General features: G+C 39.9%; 1 protein-coding gene across 3 annotated transcripts in view; it reads left to right on the forward strand.

Moving 5' to 3' along the window:
- The first annotated feature begins 1,637 nt into the window (after nt 1–1,637).
- il34 (interleukin 34) overlaps nt 1,638–20,416 on the forward strand; it is a 57,800-nt gene continuing 39,021 nt past the window's right edge. Inside the window, exons 1-2 of one of the 3 annotated variants that reach the window (XM_058645335.1) lie at nt 1,638–1,913; nt 17,074–17,370. In XM_058645335.1, coding sequence (XP_058501318.1) covers nt 17,325–17,370 — 46 coding nt within the window. In that variant the 5' untranslated portion in view covers nt 1,638–1,913; nt 17,074–17,324. Of the gene's footprint in view, nt 1,914–17,073; nt 17,371–18,946; nt 19,176–20,416 lie in introns of those variants that run through there. The other 2 variants (XM_058645336.1, XM_058645337.1) reach the window with 2 other exon arrangements.

Below are 20,416 nucleotides of genomic sequence, written 5' to 3' on the forward strand. Positions count from 1 at the left end.
CTCGTGTCAGAATATTGAATAAAGAGGAGTCATGTTGAAACAGGCCATAACCTTGTGTGACCCCATTGAGAGGTGATTGATTAACGACTTTCTTCAATGTTAAGAGACAGAGAAGGACAGGATAGAGGAGTGGACTGGCCTCCTCCTCCTCCTCCTCCTCCTCTTTCCTCCTCCTCCTCCTCCTCCTCTGTGGCGATGGCTGGCCAGACAGGAAGCAGTACAGTCCATCACTAATTCTTACCTGTTGTTCTGTGAAGGAAGTGTCGTTACAGTGTCGTCCTCTGCCTTCTGTGTCCAGACAAATCACACACACACACACACACAGAGAGAGAGCATATAAACAGAAACAACACAAACACAACAAAATCAGAATATTAAGAGACAAAACAAAAACAAACGCACCAACAACATACCAAACCAAAACATCTTCAAACTCGGCCATGTGTTTAAATCACAAGGTTCTCTTTGCCGTTTTAAATCAAACAAAAAACCCTCAAGACAGGGAAAACAAAGGCTGCCATAACTCTTCAAACACACACACACACACACACACACACACACACACACCACACCAAATTTCTCAAGGGTCAACCTTTGTAACAACAAGAATTTCTGTTATTTTGGTCCAAAAACAACTTAGAAACTGTGAGATGCTTTGTTTTCCCCAAAAAGAGGCAGACAACAAACAGAGATTCTAAAAGTTTAAAGTCCCATCACAAAAACACACGTCTCTTCTTCTTCAGCTTGAAGATGCTTTGGTGTGTGTGTGTGTGTGTGTGTGTGTGTGTGTTCATCCAGGGCCTCGTAAAAAAGAGAAGCTGGTATGTCAATGGTTAACTTGGCTTTCAAAGTAAAATCCCCCCATGGAGTCATTTTATGAAAGGGTCTCTACAGTTCTGCTGCGTGGAGAGGAAAATCCCTGATGATCGATCGCTTCTTCTCCTCCAAGTGTTTTTTTCCCCATCAATGCTGTGGCAATATTTGCATCATAGAACAAAAAAAGAACAGAACAGGCTGCAGGTTAAAGCAATTTTCTTTCAGCCAAGGGACAAACCCAGCCCTACATGTGTATAAATATATATATATATATATATATATATATATATATATATATATATATATATATACGTATATATATGTATATATGTGTATTTATCTTTGTTTGCTCCTGCAATTGAAGTGTAAGAAAAAGCTATTTTACTTTCATTCTTTTTCAAATATTTGCTCTTAATCAAAATCAGAGGCATTTTTATTTCGGTTTCCATGCATCACAAAATACATTATCACATCAAATAAACAAACTAAAAGTTCATTTGTGATATGAAACTTTTTTTTATCATCATAACTTGAATTAATTAAATAATTTATAACCAATTCAACTATTCCCCCCCCCCCCCTCACATTTCTTTACTTTAACCACATTATTTCAAACTATAATCACAACAGTTTGCAGTGATAAAAAAAAGAATTTTGTTCGTCATTTTATGTCAAAGTTGTTCAGAGAGAGCGAGAGAGAGAGAGAGGGTGTGTGTGTGTGTGTGTGTGTGTGTGTGTGTAGGTGTGTGGGTGGGGTTGGTGTGAGTAAGGGATTGGCTCGGTGCTTTTATTGTGAAAGTCCGCTCGCGTCCATGTGCGTGTGCAGCTTGAACAGTCGCGCAGTGTGGAGTGGAGCAGAGACGAGAGCTTGTTGCCTGTTGCGCACTCACAGTCACGCACAGACAGCGTCGCTCAGCAGCCGCGTGGATGCTCGTGGAGCCTCGGATGGACGTCTTTTATTTTGTGATTTTTTTTTAAATACATATATTATCATTGGATTCCTATTCCTGTCAGATCCGTCCGCCGTGTTTTATTTCCTCCACTGGGTCTCATTTACAGCGTGGGACCTCAGGGAAAGTGACGCTCAGGTGCTCAAGGTTCGTTTGTTTATCTCTGCTTTGTGTTCTTCTATCTGTTACCTTGTTCTGGCTCAAAACTGGAGACCAAAACCTGGTCCTAATGAGGCACAACCTCTTGTGTAGGGTTAAGTTAAGTTAAGTTAAATGTTAGGGTTAAGTGGTTATGGTTAAGGTGAGGGTGGAACCTTTGTGTCCTGCAATTGTCCCCCATCAAAGGCTACTTTCAGTTTCACCAGGTGCGTCGCTTTAATTCTCATTCCTACTTCCGCTGCAGTTTAAAATAAATAAATAAATGAAAACATCAGTGATAGAATTGTCTTTGTTGAGCAACTCATGCATCTGCCTTTAAAATGCGTGTCAAAGACTGACAAGAGTTCAGATTACACAATTAGAAAAACGTGCCTGTGCGTTCAAACGAGACGCGACTCCCCCACACGCAGCTGCAGAGTCAGAGTAAAGGATCAATAAATCAGTATAAATCTGAATCCCCCGGAGAGAGCAGCAGAGGGCTTCATCTCGAGCTTCTGACTGCAGCCACAACAAAAACCCACGAAAACTAAAGTCAACAAACAACACACTCAACACTAACCCTTGTTTTTAATCATATTTTTAGCAGCAAAACACAAAAGGGGTTTGACGAAGAAGCCAAACCCCTGGTTATTGTTTAATCTGTGACAAATGAACAGTATGACACACTGTGATATCTGCAGCTCTTCAGCCACACACTCCACTCCAGTCCAAATCACTTATTTTTGGACTTTTAAGACATATTGCATCCTTTGACTCATGTCCTCCACACACAGCACATGGCAAACATATAACATATTGAATATAAATGCGATAAAATGAGTGACATAATAGACAAAAATGAGTAAAACGGGCTCCAGATGCCATAAAACACTCTCGGAGTCTCATGAGCCGCCTGTTCTCACTCTCTCCAGTCATGTAGGTCGTGGTTGTGCTTTTGGAGTTTTAAGACACATGCATCCTTTGACTCATGCCCCACACACAGCACTTGATAGAATAGAATATTGTATTATAAGTGTTGTAAAAAGAGTGAGATTAAAGTGATCCAGATGCCATAAAACACTCACGGCGTCTCATGAGCCTCCTGCTCTCACTCTCTCCCCTCAAGTCAAATCGCTTTATTTGCACTAGTAGGTTCTTGTGCTTTAGCTTTTAAGGATGCATGCTTCCTTTGACTCATGTCCCACACACAGCACCTAACAAACGTGATGAAATATTGTATATAAATGTTAGAAAAATGACTAAAAACAGGGACAATAAGTGGCTCCAGACGCCATAAAACACTCAGCGTCTCATGAGTCCTCCTGCTCCCACTCTCTCTCACTCTCTCCAGTCATGTAGGTCGTTGTGCATTTGGACTTTTGCGTCCTTTGATGTCCTCCACACAGCACATGACAAAATATTGTATCTAAAAGTGCTCAAGACAACATAAAACACTCTCCCCGTCAAGTTAAATCACTTATTTGCTACTAGTTGGTTGTTGTGCAATCTCTGTTTAATGTCCCACAAATGTTATAAACATGCTCTCCTCTCACTCTCTCCAGTTAAGTCACATTATTGTATTTGCTCTAATCGTCAGGTGTGTTCTGGAGTTTCCAGGCACACATGCATCCTTTTGTTAATGCACTGCACGCAGCACGTGACAAACACAATCAAATATTATATGTAAATGTTATAAGAATTAGTAAGTAGTGGAAAAACAAGTCACCCACACTCCATAAAACACTCTATTTGGCACAAGTAGGTTGTTGTGCTTTTGGAGTTTCATGTGCCACATGAAATCTTTTTAAAAAATGAAATTAAAAAAATAAATCATAATAATAATACATTTTTTTAATTTTAAAAATACTTTCTCTCCAGCCTCATTAGATCTGTAATTGTGTAAAATGTGTGTGTGTGTATATGTATGTATATATATATATATATATGTATGTATGTATGTATGTATGTATGTATATATATATATATATATATATATATATATATATATATATATATATATATGTATATATATATATATATGTATGTGTAAATACTATGTAAACAGATTCAGTCCGTATGTTTAGAACTCGCACAATGTCCACAGAAAAACTCGATTATTTTCATGATTTAAAGATAAATAGAGAATTTTGCACATTTTCCGACCCAAAAAATGACTCAAGTAATCCAGAAAGTAACCGACAGATTAATCGATTTATGAAAATAATCGTTAGTCGCAACACGAGAGGAAAATCTTCACAAGTGGAATAAATGCTGTCTGTGCCGCCAACTCACAGTCCTAGTGATTTATGCTGAGGTACCACAAGGGGGCGCCTGCGTCTTTCCAAATGCGTCTTGTGGTGCATCTGTCACCACAAGGTGGCAGCAAACATTTAGTGAGTGCACTTCAGAGTTTGTAGTTTTTATAAATTACATTTGTTGGTGGTCAGGAGAATCATGACATGGCATTTTTGATTTTGTGTGTCATGTTAGCAACGCTGAGTGTTTGACAGCCACAGGCCAATAGTCAGTACATGACTGAACATGATGCTGCTGCTACTGTAGTAAAGCTCCTGATAACATCTAAACCAAACGTGACATCATCTTACCTCTGCTCTGCTCTGACTGCTCTTTCTAGTTTCTCCCTCTTCTTCTTCCTCTTTCCCCTCCTGGAAATGTTCACACCAGCTTTATTTACACAAAGACAAACTACACTAGTGGTTTGGAATCGCAGGGAACTAGGGCTGCACAGTATTGGGTAAAAACTGACTTCTGTGTGTGTGTGTGTGTGTGTGTGTGTGTGTTTGTGTGTGTGTGTGTGTCCGGCTCTATAGCCGCAGTAAATACAGTTAGATCTCACGCCACTGTGCTTTTCCTTCTCAGAAAGTATTTAGGTTTATGGCAGAAAGTTGCTGGATTTTTTATGGAATTAGATTTGTGTCAATATTTTCCATGGTTTGTTCTTTGCACTGTTTTTTTTTTGTGGGCGGGGCCTTAGTAAGCTGCCTGCTGATTGGCTCCTGAGTTTTGAAGCGACAGCTCAAATTCCAGACGGATAGCGACTCCAAGCCCATGATGACTTCCGGTCCTTTGAGAGAGAGAGCGCAAAGAACAAGTGAAGGAGTGCAAAAAACAAGTGAGGGAGCGCAAAGAACAAGTGAAGGAGCGCAAAGAACAAGTGAAGGAGTGCAAAAAACAAGTGAGGGAGCGCAAAGAACAAGTGACAGAGCGCAAAGAACAAGTGAGGGAGCACAAAGAACAAGTGAGGGAGCGCAAAGAACAAGTGAGGGAGCGCAAAGAACAAGTGAAGGAGTGCAAAGAACAAGTGAGAGACCGCAAAGAACAAGTGAAGGAGTGCAAAGAACAAGTGAGGGAGCGCAAAGAACAAGTGAAGGAGTGCAAAGAACAAGTGAGAGAGCGCAAAGAACAAGTGAAGGAGCGCAAAGAACAAGTGAGGGAGCGCAAAGAACAAGTGAGAGAGCGCAAAGAACAAGTGAGGGAGCACAAAGAACAAGTGAAGGAGTGCAAAGAACAAGTGAGGGAGCGCAAAGAACAAGTGAGAGCGCAAAGAACAAGTGAGAGACGTAAAGAACAAGTGAGGGAGCGCAAAGAACAAGTGAGAGAGCGCAAACAACAAGTGAGGGAGTGCAAAGAACAAGTGAGAGACCGCAAAAAACAAGTGAAGGAGTGCAAAGAACAAGTGAGGGAGTGCAAAGAACAAATGAGGGAGTGTATTTTTGAATGAGTAAATATTATATTTCATTTCATATTTATTTACATTTCCTAAAAACTTAAACACAGCGTTGTGAACCTCTCGATACTCTCTATGATACCAATGATACAACTGGAGGCAGTTTGTGAACCTTTCCTAATTACTGGGGGTCTTCCCCACGCTCTGTTAGAACACATATTTGTTCTGTTCTTGACTGGTTTTCATGTTTGCATGTTTAGTTCTGTAGCTTCATGGTCCTGTAGCACGTTCACATGTCCTGACTCATGTGCTGCTGCTACAGTGTCGGGAGAAAAAAACCAAAAACCTGCCTCTGAAAAGCTTCGCCTGAGGCTCTTGCCGTCAATCTTTCTGTGAAATGTTTCTTTTTTTCCTGCAGCCTGAGACTTAACACAGTAGCCACGCAGGCCCAGCACACGCTCACTCATTCATGAGGCCTTTTTAATCAATGATGATTGCAACGACAGATGATATTAAATCAATTGATAAAAAGGCTCCTTTCCATGTGTGTTTTAAAGCTGCAGACACAAGTTTCCTGTGTTTTCTGGACGTGTTCCAATAAAGTTATGGAGAAATGATTATAGTGTACAGTCACTGTAGAAACAGCAAATCCCTCTTTCACATCACTGACTGAGGTGAAACTAACATCCTGAACTACCTGTATTGGTTAACTTAACAACTCTCTCAGGTTTGAAAGGCTTCACAGGCTAAAGACCTGGATCCTGCCTCCGGTTAACTAGATTTTTTTCAGGTCTGAATTTATGAGCTTTTATTTTTCAGGTCTGAATTTGAGAGTTTTTTCTCGGGTCCGAATTTACGAGATATTAGGAATTCACAATCTTTTTTTTTCAGGTCTGAATTCACAATCTTTTTTTTTCAGGTCTGAATTCATGAGCTTTTTTTCCCCAAGTCTGAATTAGCTTTTTTTTTACGTGTGTGTTTTTGTCTTGGGTCTGAATTCACAAATGTTTTGGGGGGGTCTGAATTTGATGAGATTTTTCTTTCTTGGTCCTGAATTTTCTGTTTTCTGAAGGAGTGAGATAATATAGAAGCTTCCATTTCCGTCTTGATTGTTTAGTTGAATCTTTGCTTTAGGTTTGAGGCGTTGAGAGATTCTCCCGTCTTTAAACGACATTGATGGAATTGGAATTGCCCCTCTGGACTTTGCGGTTGTTGAGACAGACAGAACGCTCGGATCTGCTGAACACTGTCATGTTTCTCCACGTTTTCTCCAATTCAGAAAACATTATTTTATTTTTAAGTGAATGTTAATGTGCTTTGGTAGAATCCAGACTGAGGACAGAAATGTCTTCATAAGACTTGTGTGTGTTCGTCTCTTTCAAATGCTTTGTTGCATAAAGGGCAGATTTATTAATGGCTTAGCTTAGCACTTTGCTGTGTTTCTCCTCGGTGTTATTTTATTATTCTGACCTCTCTCAGTAGTGTTTGTCATTTTGAATGAAGGAGCAGAGCTGCTGCTGCTGCTGCTCCTGCTGCTCCTGCTGCTCCTGCTCCTGCTCCTGCTGCTGCTCTCAGGAATCGTCTCCTGAGAGACTTCTTTAAAGGTTTTCCTGGTATGTCCAGCTGTAAGGGGAGTCCCACAGGGGTAGTCCCAGGACTGTTGAAAGGAATTATGTCTCACCTCTGGCCCGGGAGGAGCTGAAGTTAATGAACTTTGCAACTTGTAGCAGAATTTCTGACATTTTTTAATGTGATTAATAAAATAAAATGAAGGTACAACTCTGGCTTTCAACATTTTTTTGCCGTAAATGTTTAGTGCATTGTAAAATGGAACCAAAAACTATGCACTATGACTATATATTATAGAACATTAGCGTTATCACATTTCCTATTCAAACATGACATCGCTGTTATAACATTACAGCAAACACATAACATAAAATGCATAGAAATCTTCATTTATATAGTTGATTAATTGGCTTGAATGTTTTATCACTAGTTAAAAGAAGTGTGTCTAAGTTTCAGCTTCTTAAATGTGAATGTTGCTTTGCTCCATATCACAAAGAAAACATTAAAACAGAACTAAATTTGGTTTAGACATATAAATGGACCAAAAATCAATCACTGAATTAAGAAAGCAATTGACAGATGAATAGATAAGTGGGGGTGGAGTGGCTCAGTGGTTTAGACCGGTACCCCTGTGTGCAGAGAAATCATGGTCATTGGTTCAACTCCATCCCTGGCAGGTTGTAACTCAATTCCCTTGTAAGTTGCTTTGGATAAAAGCGTCTGCTAAATGACATAATAATAATAAAAAACTTATTTTGAAGATTTTTAAGGCTGCAATATAGTCTGATTGGACAAAAATGGAGATTATAATGCAGTTCACCTCTTCTCGACTATCGGGATGTGATACATGAGAGATACCGGGACATAAAGCTGCACACAGGTTGTTTTTCTGGACTCAGTTTTCTTTTAAAAACATAAATACACTCTAAAATAACATATCCACACTTTATGATCTCAATTAAATGTTTAAAATAACTAGAATGTGCTATTATTTCCACACTTTATTACACCAATAGTGAACACACACTCAAAGGAGCAGGGAGGGTAGTACTGTCCCAGAATTTGAACCGGCAACCATTTGGTTATAAGCCCAATTCCTTTCCTTGTGGCCATGGGTAATATGGAATACAGTGTTTAAGGCTTTTTATGGTTAAATAACTTATATTTCTGTGTGTTTAGAAATAATGAAAATGGACTCTGAATGTGGTCAAATTCTACTTAAAATGAAAGAACGGTTATTAAGTGTTTTATATATAGAATTATATCTAAAATGCCATGTATTTTTGTTTGTGGTTCTCGAACTCTTGAATTGACACAAATGATCACCAATGTTAAAATACAGTGGTGTAAATAGGAGGAATCACAGGAGGCAGATTTATTCCCAATAAGATCATTTGCTCCTCTTCCTCACATATACTTCACACACTGGTTTAGTGAACTTAGAGATAAGGAATTATAAATGAGTTTATAGTTTATTTAATTTTATACGCACTCTGGTCAAAGTCCCTCAGCTGCACTCTGGTCACATACCCTGGTGTATGAGCTGTATGAGCTCGTACCACAGTTTATACACAATACACAATAGATGACGATTGAATGATAAATGTAATGATTTTATGAATCAGTGTGGAATTCTTCGAGTATATACAGTATATTACAGTACACGATGATTCCCAGAGGCCGCGCAGACTGTGTGAAATTTATACACTTGTGTCCTTGGTTTTGATCTCCGTCCGCAGCGTTCCTCTGTCTGCACCCTGTGAAGTGTTGCGTCTCAAATGACCTGGTAGTTTGTCAGAAGATGTGAGATTTATCCTGATATTATGCCCTATAGTGAGAGAGGACAGTAGTATTGTCTTTGCTTTGCTGCAAGCACATCTGGTCACCACATGTGAGTGAGGATGACGGTGTCCAGAGGTGTTGAAATGGAACTGGTTCAGCAGGACTTCCTCTGAACTGCAAAAATGTTGATTTAGTGTTTTTTAAACCTGGAAATGATGATCTTCTCATGTCTTGTGTTTTAATGATTTCTTTTTCACACGGAGCAAAGAAACGAGAATTTATCCACTTTTAAGAAGTTGAAAAATCAGAAAACTTTGAGTTCTTAAAAAACAAACAAACACTCAAACAAATTGATGATTAATTTAATAATCAATTCATCGAGAGATGTATGTTTGTATTGGGATAAAAGAGTTTGGCGAATATCCAGCTTGCCAACATATTGTCCTGTTGTCAGGTGCCACAAGGGGGCGCCTGCATCTTTCCAGTCATTCCAGGACATTCTCATTTTCTCACACATTTCATCAGTGTGTTTCTCACCAAAATGTAAGTCATATAAATGTTTATGAGCCATTTTAAGGGACAATCAACAAATAATTGATTAATGTATAATCGTAAACTCGAATTTTCTTCTTAAATGTGAATATTTTCTCAATTTGTCAAAGCAATCATTAAAACTGGAAGATTTTGGTTTGTGGACAATTTCACAAATTTCACAAAATTTCAGAAAAATATTGAAAAATGTATTGTGGCCTTTCCCGAACTTTAAAATGATGACATTCTCAAATCAAAATGTATTAATTTATTTGTTTTATGAAGAAGGAAAACCCAGAAAAATACTTATTATTGTTGTTTTAATGATTTTAAAACACAAACATTCATAAACATAAGGCTGGTCAAGATGTTGAAATGGGAATATAATTTAGTCTATTATATATCTTAAAAAAGAATTGTTGCAATAATTGTGGCACTATGTTGTAAAAAGTGTATTATTCTGCGAACATCAAAGAGCTGCTAATTTCAATGACACCTGTTCCTGGAGTATTTAGCGGCACATCTCTTTATGGCTTGGTCATGCTGTATTGTTTTTACGCTGAGGCTGGCGGCACGACGGCTGTAAGGCTGCAAAACAGCTATTGGACAGCTTGCCATGAAATGTTGCGCAGATGTCTGTGGAACCTCGACCGGAGGAGAACGGATTGCTTTTCTCTCAGGGCCAGCGACGGGTCAAACAAGCCATTTATCTTTTCGAAATTTTCAAAGTCTAAATGTCTAATTTAATGTCTTTAGACATTTCCTCCTGCAGCCTGCACTGTAACAAGCCCACGTTTCATCAAGTCTATTTTTTACGTGTCTTTAGTGCGATCTAAAGGAACTCTCAGTCTTTAGCTTTCTTTGTTTTTTTAAATACCGTCATAGCTGCTGAACTGAATTTGATTTTCAAAATAATGCGATTGTTCCATTGTCCTAAACAGACATGAGGTCATTGAAAGTGCTTGAATTTTGTGCAAGAAAGACGTTCAGTTGAGCTTTAAGTAAAATGTCTTGTTTGTTTGTTACGACGTCCCGTTGTGTTTCATGTGCCCTGCATCGCTTGATGTACGCAGAGAAAATGTGGATGTGTCGTGATTACTAGTGATGTTGTGGACACTGTCTGACCGTTGACGCGAGATTCCGTGCAGAACAGTGAGCGAGTAAAGTTAAAGCAAGAGAGAGCGAATGAGAATGTGATGACGCCTGGGGAATGAAAGTTTCAAGATCTCTGTCTGACCAAAGGAAATGACAAACACTGACTTTGACCAAGGTCTCTTGGGACAATCACTTGTCCACAGCGTTCTGCATATCAATAAAAGTGGATGCGAATCATGGGGCGAAGCATAGCTGCACTTCGTTATTTATACTTCTGACAACCTTTACTTTTAGTCCACTACATTTCCTAAATAAAATGTGTACTTTTACTCCGATATATTTCCCTTAACCATCTTCGTTACTGGTGACGTAATGCCTGTTTGCCGCTCAGCTGTTAGCCACAGTACAAAAAGTACAATAAATGTCAGGTACTTAAAGACTTTTACTCAAGTAATATTGTAAAAGGTAACTTTAACTTCTACCAAAGTCATTTTCTGGTAAGATACTTGTACCTTTACTCAAATATCGCTTTCAAGTACTTTATACAAGACTGACCAGCACATTCTGTCCTTGAATCTGAGGGAATAGGTCCTGGAAAGTCTGGAAACACATGCTGATATTGTATATCTGTGATTCACAGTCTTAGGACAGGGACATGTTGAATATCTGTGCTGTCGAATTAGATCTTTGCATATTCATCCAGTTCAGTGAGACATTAATGGTAACAGGAATATTTATGTGATAAAGTAAGAAGCAGTAAGTTTTGGAGCAGCCCATAGCTAAGCGGAAAGAGAACTTGGCTTATGACTTATGAAGGGTTGATGGCTCAAGTCCCCCTCCCCAGGTCAAGAGTACCCAATCCCCATTGGTCATTGTTAAGTGGATACTATAAAAACTGACATAAGCCACGGGGGTCACATCCAGTGCACTCCTAGTGCTGGTCTCAAGCCCAGATAAATGGTAAAATTGCATCAGGACGGGCAGAAATCTCTGCCAAATCAAATGTGGATCATCCGCTGTTGCGCCCCCTAGAGACGGAGAAGCATGATTTCATGATTTATTTCAATGATTTGACTCCAGGGGACAGCCCTCTTTGTGCCTTTGCAGCAAGAAGACCCGGGTTCATGACCTGGATCGGAACAAGGGTCTTTCTGCATGGAGTTTGCATGTTCACCATGTGTGTGTGTGTGTGTGTGTTTACTCCAGGTTCTCTGGTTTCTAATATGGGGATTAGGTCAATTAGACACTGCGTGTGGAAGTGGATGGTTGTTTGTCTCTATATGTGTCCCTGTGATGGACTGGAAACCTTTCCAGGGTGTGACCCTCACGTGGAGGATAAAGCGATAGAAGATGATGGATGGACTCCAGGAAGCAGTTAGAAACAAGCTGCTTCTGCCGACCAGAAAGTCCACTCACGTCCACTCACGTCCACTCTGCATGTTGTCTGTAGAAAACCAGAAGGTACTTACCAAGAACCAGATGTCGGGGATGGTTAACTCATTACAGCCAGAGTCAGGTTTACACACAGCCAGCACATGGACGTTGGAATTACAGCTATGTCTGTCATAAGTGTTTGGAGGTAAACGTAAGTGGGCGGAGAGCAAAGTAAAACCCGAGCACTTTTACAGTGATTGAAACGGCACTGGGGAGTTTGTGGGTGTTTTTATTTGACTTTTAACTCCACCTACCCCTGCTGTTTTTATAGTGGTGTTTTTTTAGGTGTTGACATTATTTACGATTCAAGATGTTTGTTTTCCACTTTTGGTTCATGGCTTTTTCATCTATCTACGTTCAAGGGTGGGTCAAAATATCAATTTTGTGATGCCGTCGTCCTTCCTCGTGCGATAATCAATACACAAGGGGCAATTGATGGCGGCTTTATTGTTGGTTTTAAATAGGTCTTCACCTAGCCCCTCTTAGCCCCTCCCACTTTCAATTTTCTGCGCCCATTCACTGAACCACTGTCAGACGTACATTTTCTACCAGGGCTGACGCAGTCGTAGAACTCTGTGAGTTTTTGAGTGTGTGCAATCCAGTGTTTTTGGCAAAGACATTTCAGGAGGTTAATGTGAAGACATTTGTTTTGAGAGGGTTAATTCACTTTGGCCTAACTTTTCATTTTAGTTTCTTACAGCACAAGACTTATTGAACACTTTCTTTTCTACTTGGCCTGATTCTATTTATTTTATTATTAGCAGACGCAGCTTCATGTACCAGTTGTAAACAGGGCTGTTCTATATTAAAATGTTAATTATCTGTGGATTATTTTCCCGATTAATCGAGCAGACGTTTGGTCCGTAAAATACTGAAAAATGTTGACCAAACCTGCAAATTATGACGTTCTCAAATGTCTTGTTTTGTCCCCCAAATGATTAAGATTTAATGATTTCTTTTTGATGTGGAGCAAATAAAAGAAAATATTCACATTCAAGAAGCTGAGAAAGCAGAAATATTGAAACACTGGAACTGATTTGTCGATTACTAAATGAATTGTCAACCATTTTGGTTAATGGTCGATCAATCCAATAATCGTTAACAGCCCTAAACTTAAGAAAATTACAACGAATCTGCATGTTATGTACCACTGTCCCATTCTTTAGATAAATGTCGGACTGTGTCTTTTAATTCTATTTTGCATTTGACCTTTATTGAATCAGGAAAAGTCCCATTTTGATGAAGAAGCTCTTGGACAGTTGTGTATGCACATGGTTTGTCTTCAGATTCTCTGGGGTTAGGTGAACTGCAGACGCTGTTTCAGTGGCTCTGTGTGCTGTGATGATAAATGGCCTGTGGACGTTCCCCGGAGGTACTTAGACTCTTACCCATGTCAGCTGGAATTCAGTTCCCCTTGTGACCCTCAAAGGATAAACAGTAAATGATGAATGTGTTTTTGAGTGTGTTTTTTCAGAAAACTGCTTAGTTTTTATGTTATATTTAGACTTCAACTGGATTCAGAAACCAGAGTACAGTCATTAGTACTCTTTCCAAACCCCCTCTCTCCCCAGTAATGTCATTACTGCGTTAGTATGGGGCGAGGATCTACCCACACTCCCACATTCCCATGGAATTCAAGAACTTTGCACATGGGTTTTCTCCAGGTTCTCCAGTTTGCTCCCACTGTCCAAAAATATGCAATATGGGGATTAGGTAAATTGAACACTCTAAATTGACTGTGAGTTCTTACTGCGACAGTAGTCTGTGTGTGTGTGTGTGTGTGTGTGTGAGCAAAATGAGCCAGATCTGGGGAGGACGTACCAAAATTAATATAATTAAATTGAAATTGAAGTAACAATAAATAACAAAGGCTGCAACTATGCAAAAGGTACGTTCTGCCTATTGAAGCTGGATCACTCTTGTACGGCTGGTACACATTTAAGGTAAGTCAGTAAAGTATGGCAGAAGCGTTGAGACATCTTCATCGTACAGACAGGACCTGAGGTAGTTGAATGATTTGACCCCGGGGAGCAGCTTGAAAGTGAGGAGCGCTCACTCTGCAGCTACTTCTGGGGTCCTGAAATGTCCACTGTGAAGTACACTGAACACAAAAAAGAAAAACGACATTAGCAGAGCCAGATGTCAGCAACCATCACCAGTGATCGCTCACCCAAGACAGGTTGATATGTTGGGGTTCATGGATTTGGGAATTACAATTACATTTGTCATCCGTCTTCGCGTTCACCACGAACCATGAAATGCAAAGCATGTTAAGCAGAGAACTTGAAGAGAGTGATTGAAAGAGCACTGGGGAGTTTGTGTTATCCCCCCCCCCCCATCATTTCTTCCTAACAAGCAGCCGATACAATACTAGATTTTACTACAAAATCTGCGTTATGCAGGCAATTCCCTGATTCATTTCTGTCCTCTAACCAGTGTAAGTGTATGCTGCTGGACTTTATTGATCGACTTGGGAAAATCTAAAATAAACAAAGGGATTTGGACACATGCTATGATAACTTGTGTAATTGTAGATATTCAGAACAGAGATGTAAGAATAAAAACCTTAAGGATGAGTTGAGGACTGAATTTAAGAAAAATGCAAGCTGTGTTTGATAAGAATGTACGTACTGTAAAATGGGACTACAATAGAGGTCTTTTGCTGCATAATGATTATTTACAAACTCACAACCATCAACAATTCTGGAATGAAATAAAGAAATTAGGTCCCAAAAAGTCTCAGGTTATTCCCATGGATATAAAGTTAGAAAGTGAGATAATGGTGAATGTAGCTCTATACTAAGGGTTGTATTGCAAAAATGGGGGGAGGACTTTGCGGAAGGAATTAATCAATTTAAAAAAGAGCAAATGGAATCTGACATGAAAGCTGATGTAAATAACTGTAATCCATCCCTGAATAGAACATTTTCTGTGGAAAAAATGAAAAGTGTAATAGCTAAATGCAAAATGGAAAAAGCTACTGGAATTGATGAGATTTCGAATGAATTACTGAAGTTGCCGCAATTGTTTGATGTTTTATATCAATTATTTTGATAATATTTAATATTTGTTTTGATAATGGCATTATTATAAATCCATTATTAAACAAATTCCTAAATCTACAAAAACTGACCCCAAGCTTCCACTTAGCTATAGGGGTTTAAGTCTTATTAGTTGTGTGTATAAACTATATTCGTCACTTCTGAACGGTAGACTTGTAGACCACCTTGAGAGGACAGTTGTACTTGTAGATGAACAAAATGGATTTAGAAGGGGTAGAGCATGCATTGATCATATCTATGTCGTCTCTTCTATTATTTGTTTAAGAACTAAGGTCAATAGATCTACTTCTGTTTGTTTTATTGATTTCAAGAAGGCCTTAGACTGGATCAACAGGGAAAGGCTTCAATATAGGTTGTTAAAAAAGCAGGAGTTAATTTTAACTTTATTACGCCATTAAGTCTCTGTATCAGGCATCTGTTGCCTGTGTCCAAGTTAATAACAATACAACTGGATGGTGTAAAACAAGGATTGTATCGTCCCCCACCTGTGACAGGCCGCTATATGCACTCATCTCATAGAAAGAAGGGAAATTTTTCTTATATATTTTTTACTGCGCGGTTAGATTTGGTTACATTTCCATTTAAAAATGATAATTGTGACAATGAACATTCCGTTTTTATAAAACAAAGGACCATTGGCCCCCGGAAATCTTCACATTATCAAATATGGCCCTCTTTAAAAAAGAAAGGTTGGACACCCCTGGTGTAGGGCATTGTTATCAAGTGGTTTTGGCTAATAGTGGCTAGCAAAACGAGATATGTTTGCATTTCTGAATTCTCAACTGGAACACGGCCACTCATATTAATTGGGTTTGTTAGTTGTTGCAAAAGTGTTTAGAGCAACTGTGGTGAAAATCAATTCAATAAATAGATAAAAATTAAAAAATGCCTATAGAAAATAAATGGAGGGCAGATATAACAGGAATAAAAATTGCCTTAGGGACCTTATAATTTCTTCTGAAAATTGTATGTATTTCATCCTCTCCCTTCCTTCCAATTCCATTTTTATTTCTATTTATCCATATTAATATTATTAGGAGTTTAAATTACTTGTATTTGTAATAATGACCCATTCAGGCCTCTGTGTTGAAAGTGAATTGATGTAGTTTATGTGCTGATGCGTGAGAGTGTGAAATGTGGTTTACATTGGACTAATCGATCGATTGATGGACGTGAAAGTGTGGTGTAACATAATTCCACACCATATCTGTTGCTGGGTTGACATCTCACTTCTGACTAAGCTCTGAAAGACTGTTTTCTTTTGTGAAGTCAATGTGCTTGGGGATTTATTCTCCCTTTGATTATGACAAGCTGTCAGGAAAGCAACACAGCCCCACACTCATGATGCCCACTCATGATGCCCACCTCCAAGATGTTTCCATGCTGTGATTTTTGACCCCTTAATTCTCAAACACTCAGCTTAAATTTGTCTCTTCACAAAACACTTCCCATGTGTTGTTTGGTAGTAGTGTGAATGTGCTCATCAAAACTTGATTCTCCCAAACGTCAGTGGCTCCGTGAGAACTCATTTCTGTCAGGAAACAGAAACGGCAAGAAACTGACTTCAATCTATCTTCCCACGATCAGGTTAACAGTCTTACTCTTTTCACTAAAGTTGTTTTCACACCTAATTGTCCGCCAGACTTTTTTGAATAATGTATTCCCCTCCTCGCCTGAGGCGGCAATGCATCAAGAATTATTATTAGGAGAAGACAGTAAAACAAGAGGAGGACAATCCTGACCAATAATTGTGACCCCTAAATCTCGGTGACCCCTAACTCATTCAATCTTAGTCACAAATTATTAATGTTCCATCTGAAATTGTAATGTTTTGGCACTTTCTGTTGATTTCATCATCTGAGAGAAAATGGGTTGTGCAAGAAGACACATGTTCTGTTTCTGTCCAGGCAGAAACTTTCAGATTTCACATCTTTGTGTCTCTGTGCTCTTCTGCCTGTTTTCCTCTTTGTTGGTGTCATGAATTCATGTTTCTTTTGTGTGTTTTCAGACCGTCGACATCACGACGCACAGACGTGAAAGACCTGTGTTCGCCGAGGGATTCGCAGCGATGCGCTGAAGACCTGGAGCCTGACGATTCCACAGTGTGTGTGTCTGCTGCGCGTGCCCATGTGTGTGTACGTGTGAGGGTGTGTGTGCGCGTGTGCGCGTGTGTGTGGCAGACCCTGTGTGTGGGCATCTGTGCCGACACATTCTGCTGAGTTTCGAGCATCGTGGAGCCGAGGACGTAAGCCCAAGAGTATGGTCCAACTGTCCACCTCAGTCTGCCTGCTGGGAGGCTTTTTGGGTAAGAGACATCATGTGTCTGTGCTTTTTGTGTGTGTGTGTGTGTGTGTGTGTGTGTGTGAGAGATCTGATTTTTCAAGATTCTCAATTAAGAACCTTGAAAACCTGCCTCATTTCCAAATATCCTCGATATCGCGTCAAATGCAAGAGTTACACTCAAGATTTTCCTCGCAGGTCTCAGTGCATCACACGGTCACAGCTCCACAGTCCACACCGTCATCTTTTCCCCCGTGTTCACGATGTCAGTATGAATCCACACAGCGGCTCGTTTATACATCGATAATAAGTTTGAAAATAAATCCCAATGAGCGACGAATAAATAACTAAAACCTGATTTGTCCTGACATTAAAAATAAATGTGAAAGAAAACCCATCATTGCCTTCATTTATTCACATTTCTCATTAAATTTTTACATCGTACGGTTCCCCGATAATAGCGCCGTTCCCGAGACGCCACATGACCGCGCTTTGTTGTGCTCGTACACAGCTGTGACGTCACTTTTTATGGCCTTTAGGAATGTTTTACAAATATAAAACTCCATGAATTAAACATATAGAATATAAATATCTATAAAAGCCTATGTCCACTCTCGAAGTGCCTGTGGACAGTTTTACAGACGTCTCTTTTACTTTTGTGGGAAAAGGGGAAAATTGCTTTTTGGGCCGCATGAGCATTTTTGTTGCAGTACCGGGAGTGGCCACCATGACAAAATTGTCTTCAAGGCAAGAGTGGGTGGTGCCCTATCCAGTTCTTATAATACATCCATGAGACAGACAGAATTTTGGATAGATAGATATAGATAGATCATCACACTTCATCTTTTGACTCCTCATCATTATTGCAGTAGGGCGGAGTCATCGCTGTCACAATTACAAATTGCAGTTTTGCTGTTGGGAGGGGTGGGGTGCTCATGGTTTCATTTAAAGTGCCTTCATTTCTATGTCAACACTCACTGAACCATTACACCCAACGGTTGCGTCATGTGAGAAACTCATTTGACTCACACTCTGGTGCTGTGTGGCTCTGACTTTAAACATTTCTGTCCAGTTGTGAAGTGTCACAAGGTAGCAGCTGCAGTTGTTCGTCAGAAGCTCCAAGTGCCGAATCACCTCTGTGGTATATGTTAAGAATGTGTTTGCTGCTTTTTATGATCTGAAACTATGGGGCAGCCCATGGCCAACTGGAAAGGGAATTTGGCTTGTATCTGGAGGTATGCCAGTTCACCTGTCAGTTGGGTACTTTCCTGAGCAAAGTACCCAACCCCCATAGCTCCCCAGTGGCAGCCCGGGGCTTCTAATTCTTGGAAGGTTTCTAGTAGATGATGGGATAAATGCAGAGAAGGAATTTCCCTCAGGGGATTAAAAAGGTACAAATGCAATACTCACAATCTCACACATAAGTCCATAGCGTTCTTGAGGACACTGGAGCTGCCGGCCTACTGCTGCCAAACCGAACAGAAGAGAAATCACAGGAATATCATGTTTTACACAGCCAGCACATCCATATGGGCCCCATAAGGGTTTATATCCAGGCTGACAATATTATGGGTCCCAAGCGGGTTTGTCCAATGGTTTATACGGTGGCCTCATCCGTGTTTGCCTGCTTCACACACCCACTTTCATAACCCTTTCCAGGCTACCTGGGTACTAAGTGGGAATGAGCTTGAAGTGGACAAATAATGCAGGTCCCATATGGTTTTATTAACGTGGGCCCCACATGGAGAACCCATGAGGGCAAACACAGGTGGGGCCACCATGAAAACCATGGACGAGTGTTAAGAACACGATGGACTTTGGTGTGAGATTGTGAGTACTGTATTTGTATTTTTTTAATTCCCTGATGGAAATACCTTCTCTGCTAAAAACCTTCCTATGATTAGAAGCTGCGGGGCAGCCACTGAGCAGCGTCTGGGGAGCAATGGGGGGTTGCCCCCGGTACCCCAGCTGGTGGGGACTCGGTTACAAGCCAATTTCCCTTTCCACTTGGCCATGGGCTGCCCCCAAGTTGTTGACAAGCTTTAGTTTCAGATCAAAAACAATCCAACAGCAAGAACATGAAGCTAAAACCCATTCTTAAGATATAATCTTAAGTATGTGTGTAATCTATTAGGTGACTAAAATCTAATTTTCATGCTGGCTGGGTAACTTCATGATGGAGAAACACATATTTTTCTACATTCCTACGATATTCTACAAAGTGCGACTTCAAACAGGGTGACCTGCCCTTTATGAATGATGCAGAATAGAAATATCCCCCGTGGCTGTAATTCAAGACTCAAAAGTGACGTCCTCCTCACTGACATGTAATGACTGCCACTGTTATTCTTTGCTTGATTCTCCCTCTCGTCTTTGAGTGAGAAGCTTCCAGCCTTTTTCGGGCCTGTTTTATTATTAACACAAACCTGATTTTCTTGCATCATTTGTGTTGACAGTACATAACATTATGTATGTAAATGGTCAATAAAATTAGAGCGTAATATGTCTTAAGGGGACATTTGAGCGACTGTATGTCCTCGCCATGTGGTTCTGAATCCTGGAGTTTTCGCAGTAATTCAAAACAAAACACAAAGTCATGGAAAACAATAGGAAAGGATAACAAAATAAAAAAAATCACAATATATTATTATCATCATAGAGGCAATTGAGCATGTTATTAACTTAAAGGGATAGTTCAGGTTTGTATTAATGTGGCTGTGAGCATGGACAGAGGGGAAAAAACTAATCTGTTTGCTGTTTTATGTTGTCATTAGACGGGGAACTGCAGTTTTTAAATCACTCACTCTCATGCACCAAAGTCCACAGAGAAAATGTGCCTTTTTTAGCTCATGTGGACACATACACGATTTCAAACACTGAAGTCATATAAATACACATTGGAACTTACCGATGCATGGAGGCAGCAGGGGATCAACAACTCCTGTGTCCCCATGAGCTAAAAACGCACATTTTCTCTTAAGGACTTTGGTGGGAGAGAGTGAGAAGATAAGAAACAGACTGTAATGTCTAATGGGGTGATGATACAGAAAGTAATTCTTAACCACTCTATT

This window comes from Solea solea, chromosome 12 (assembly GCF_958295425.1).
Source record: "Solea solea chromosome 12, fSolSol10.1, whole genome shotgun sequence".
Taxonomy (NCBI): domain Eukaryota; kingdom Metazoa; phylum Chordata; class Actinopteri; order Pleuronectiformes; family Soleidae; genus Solea; species Solea solea.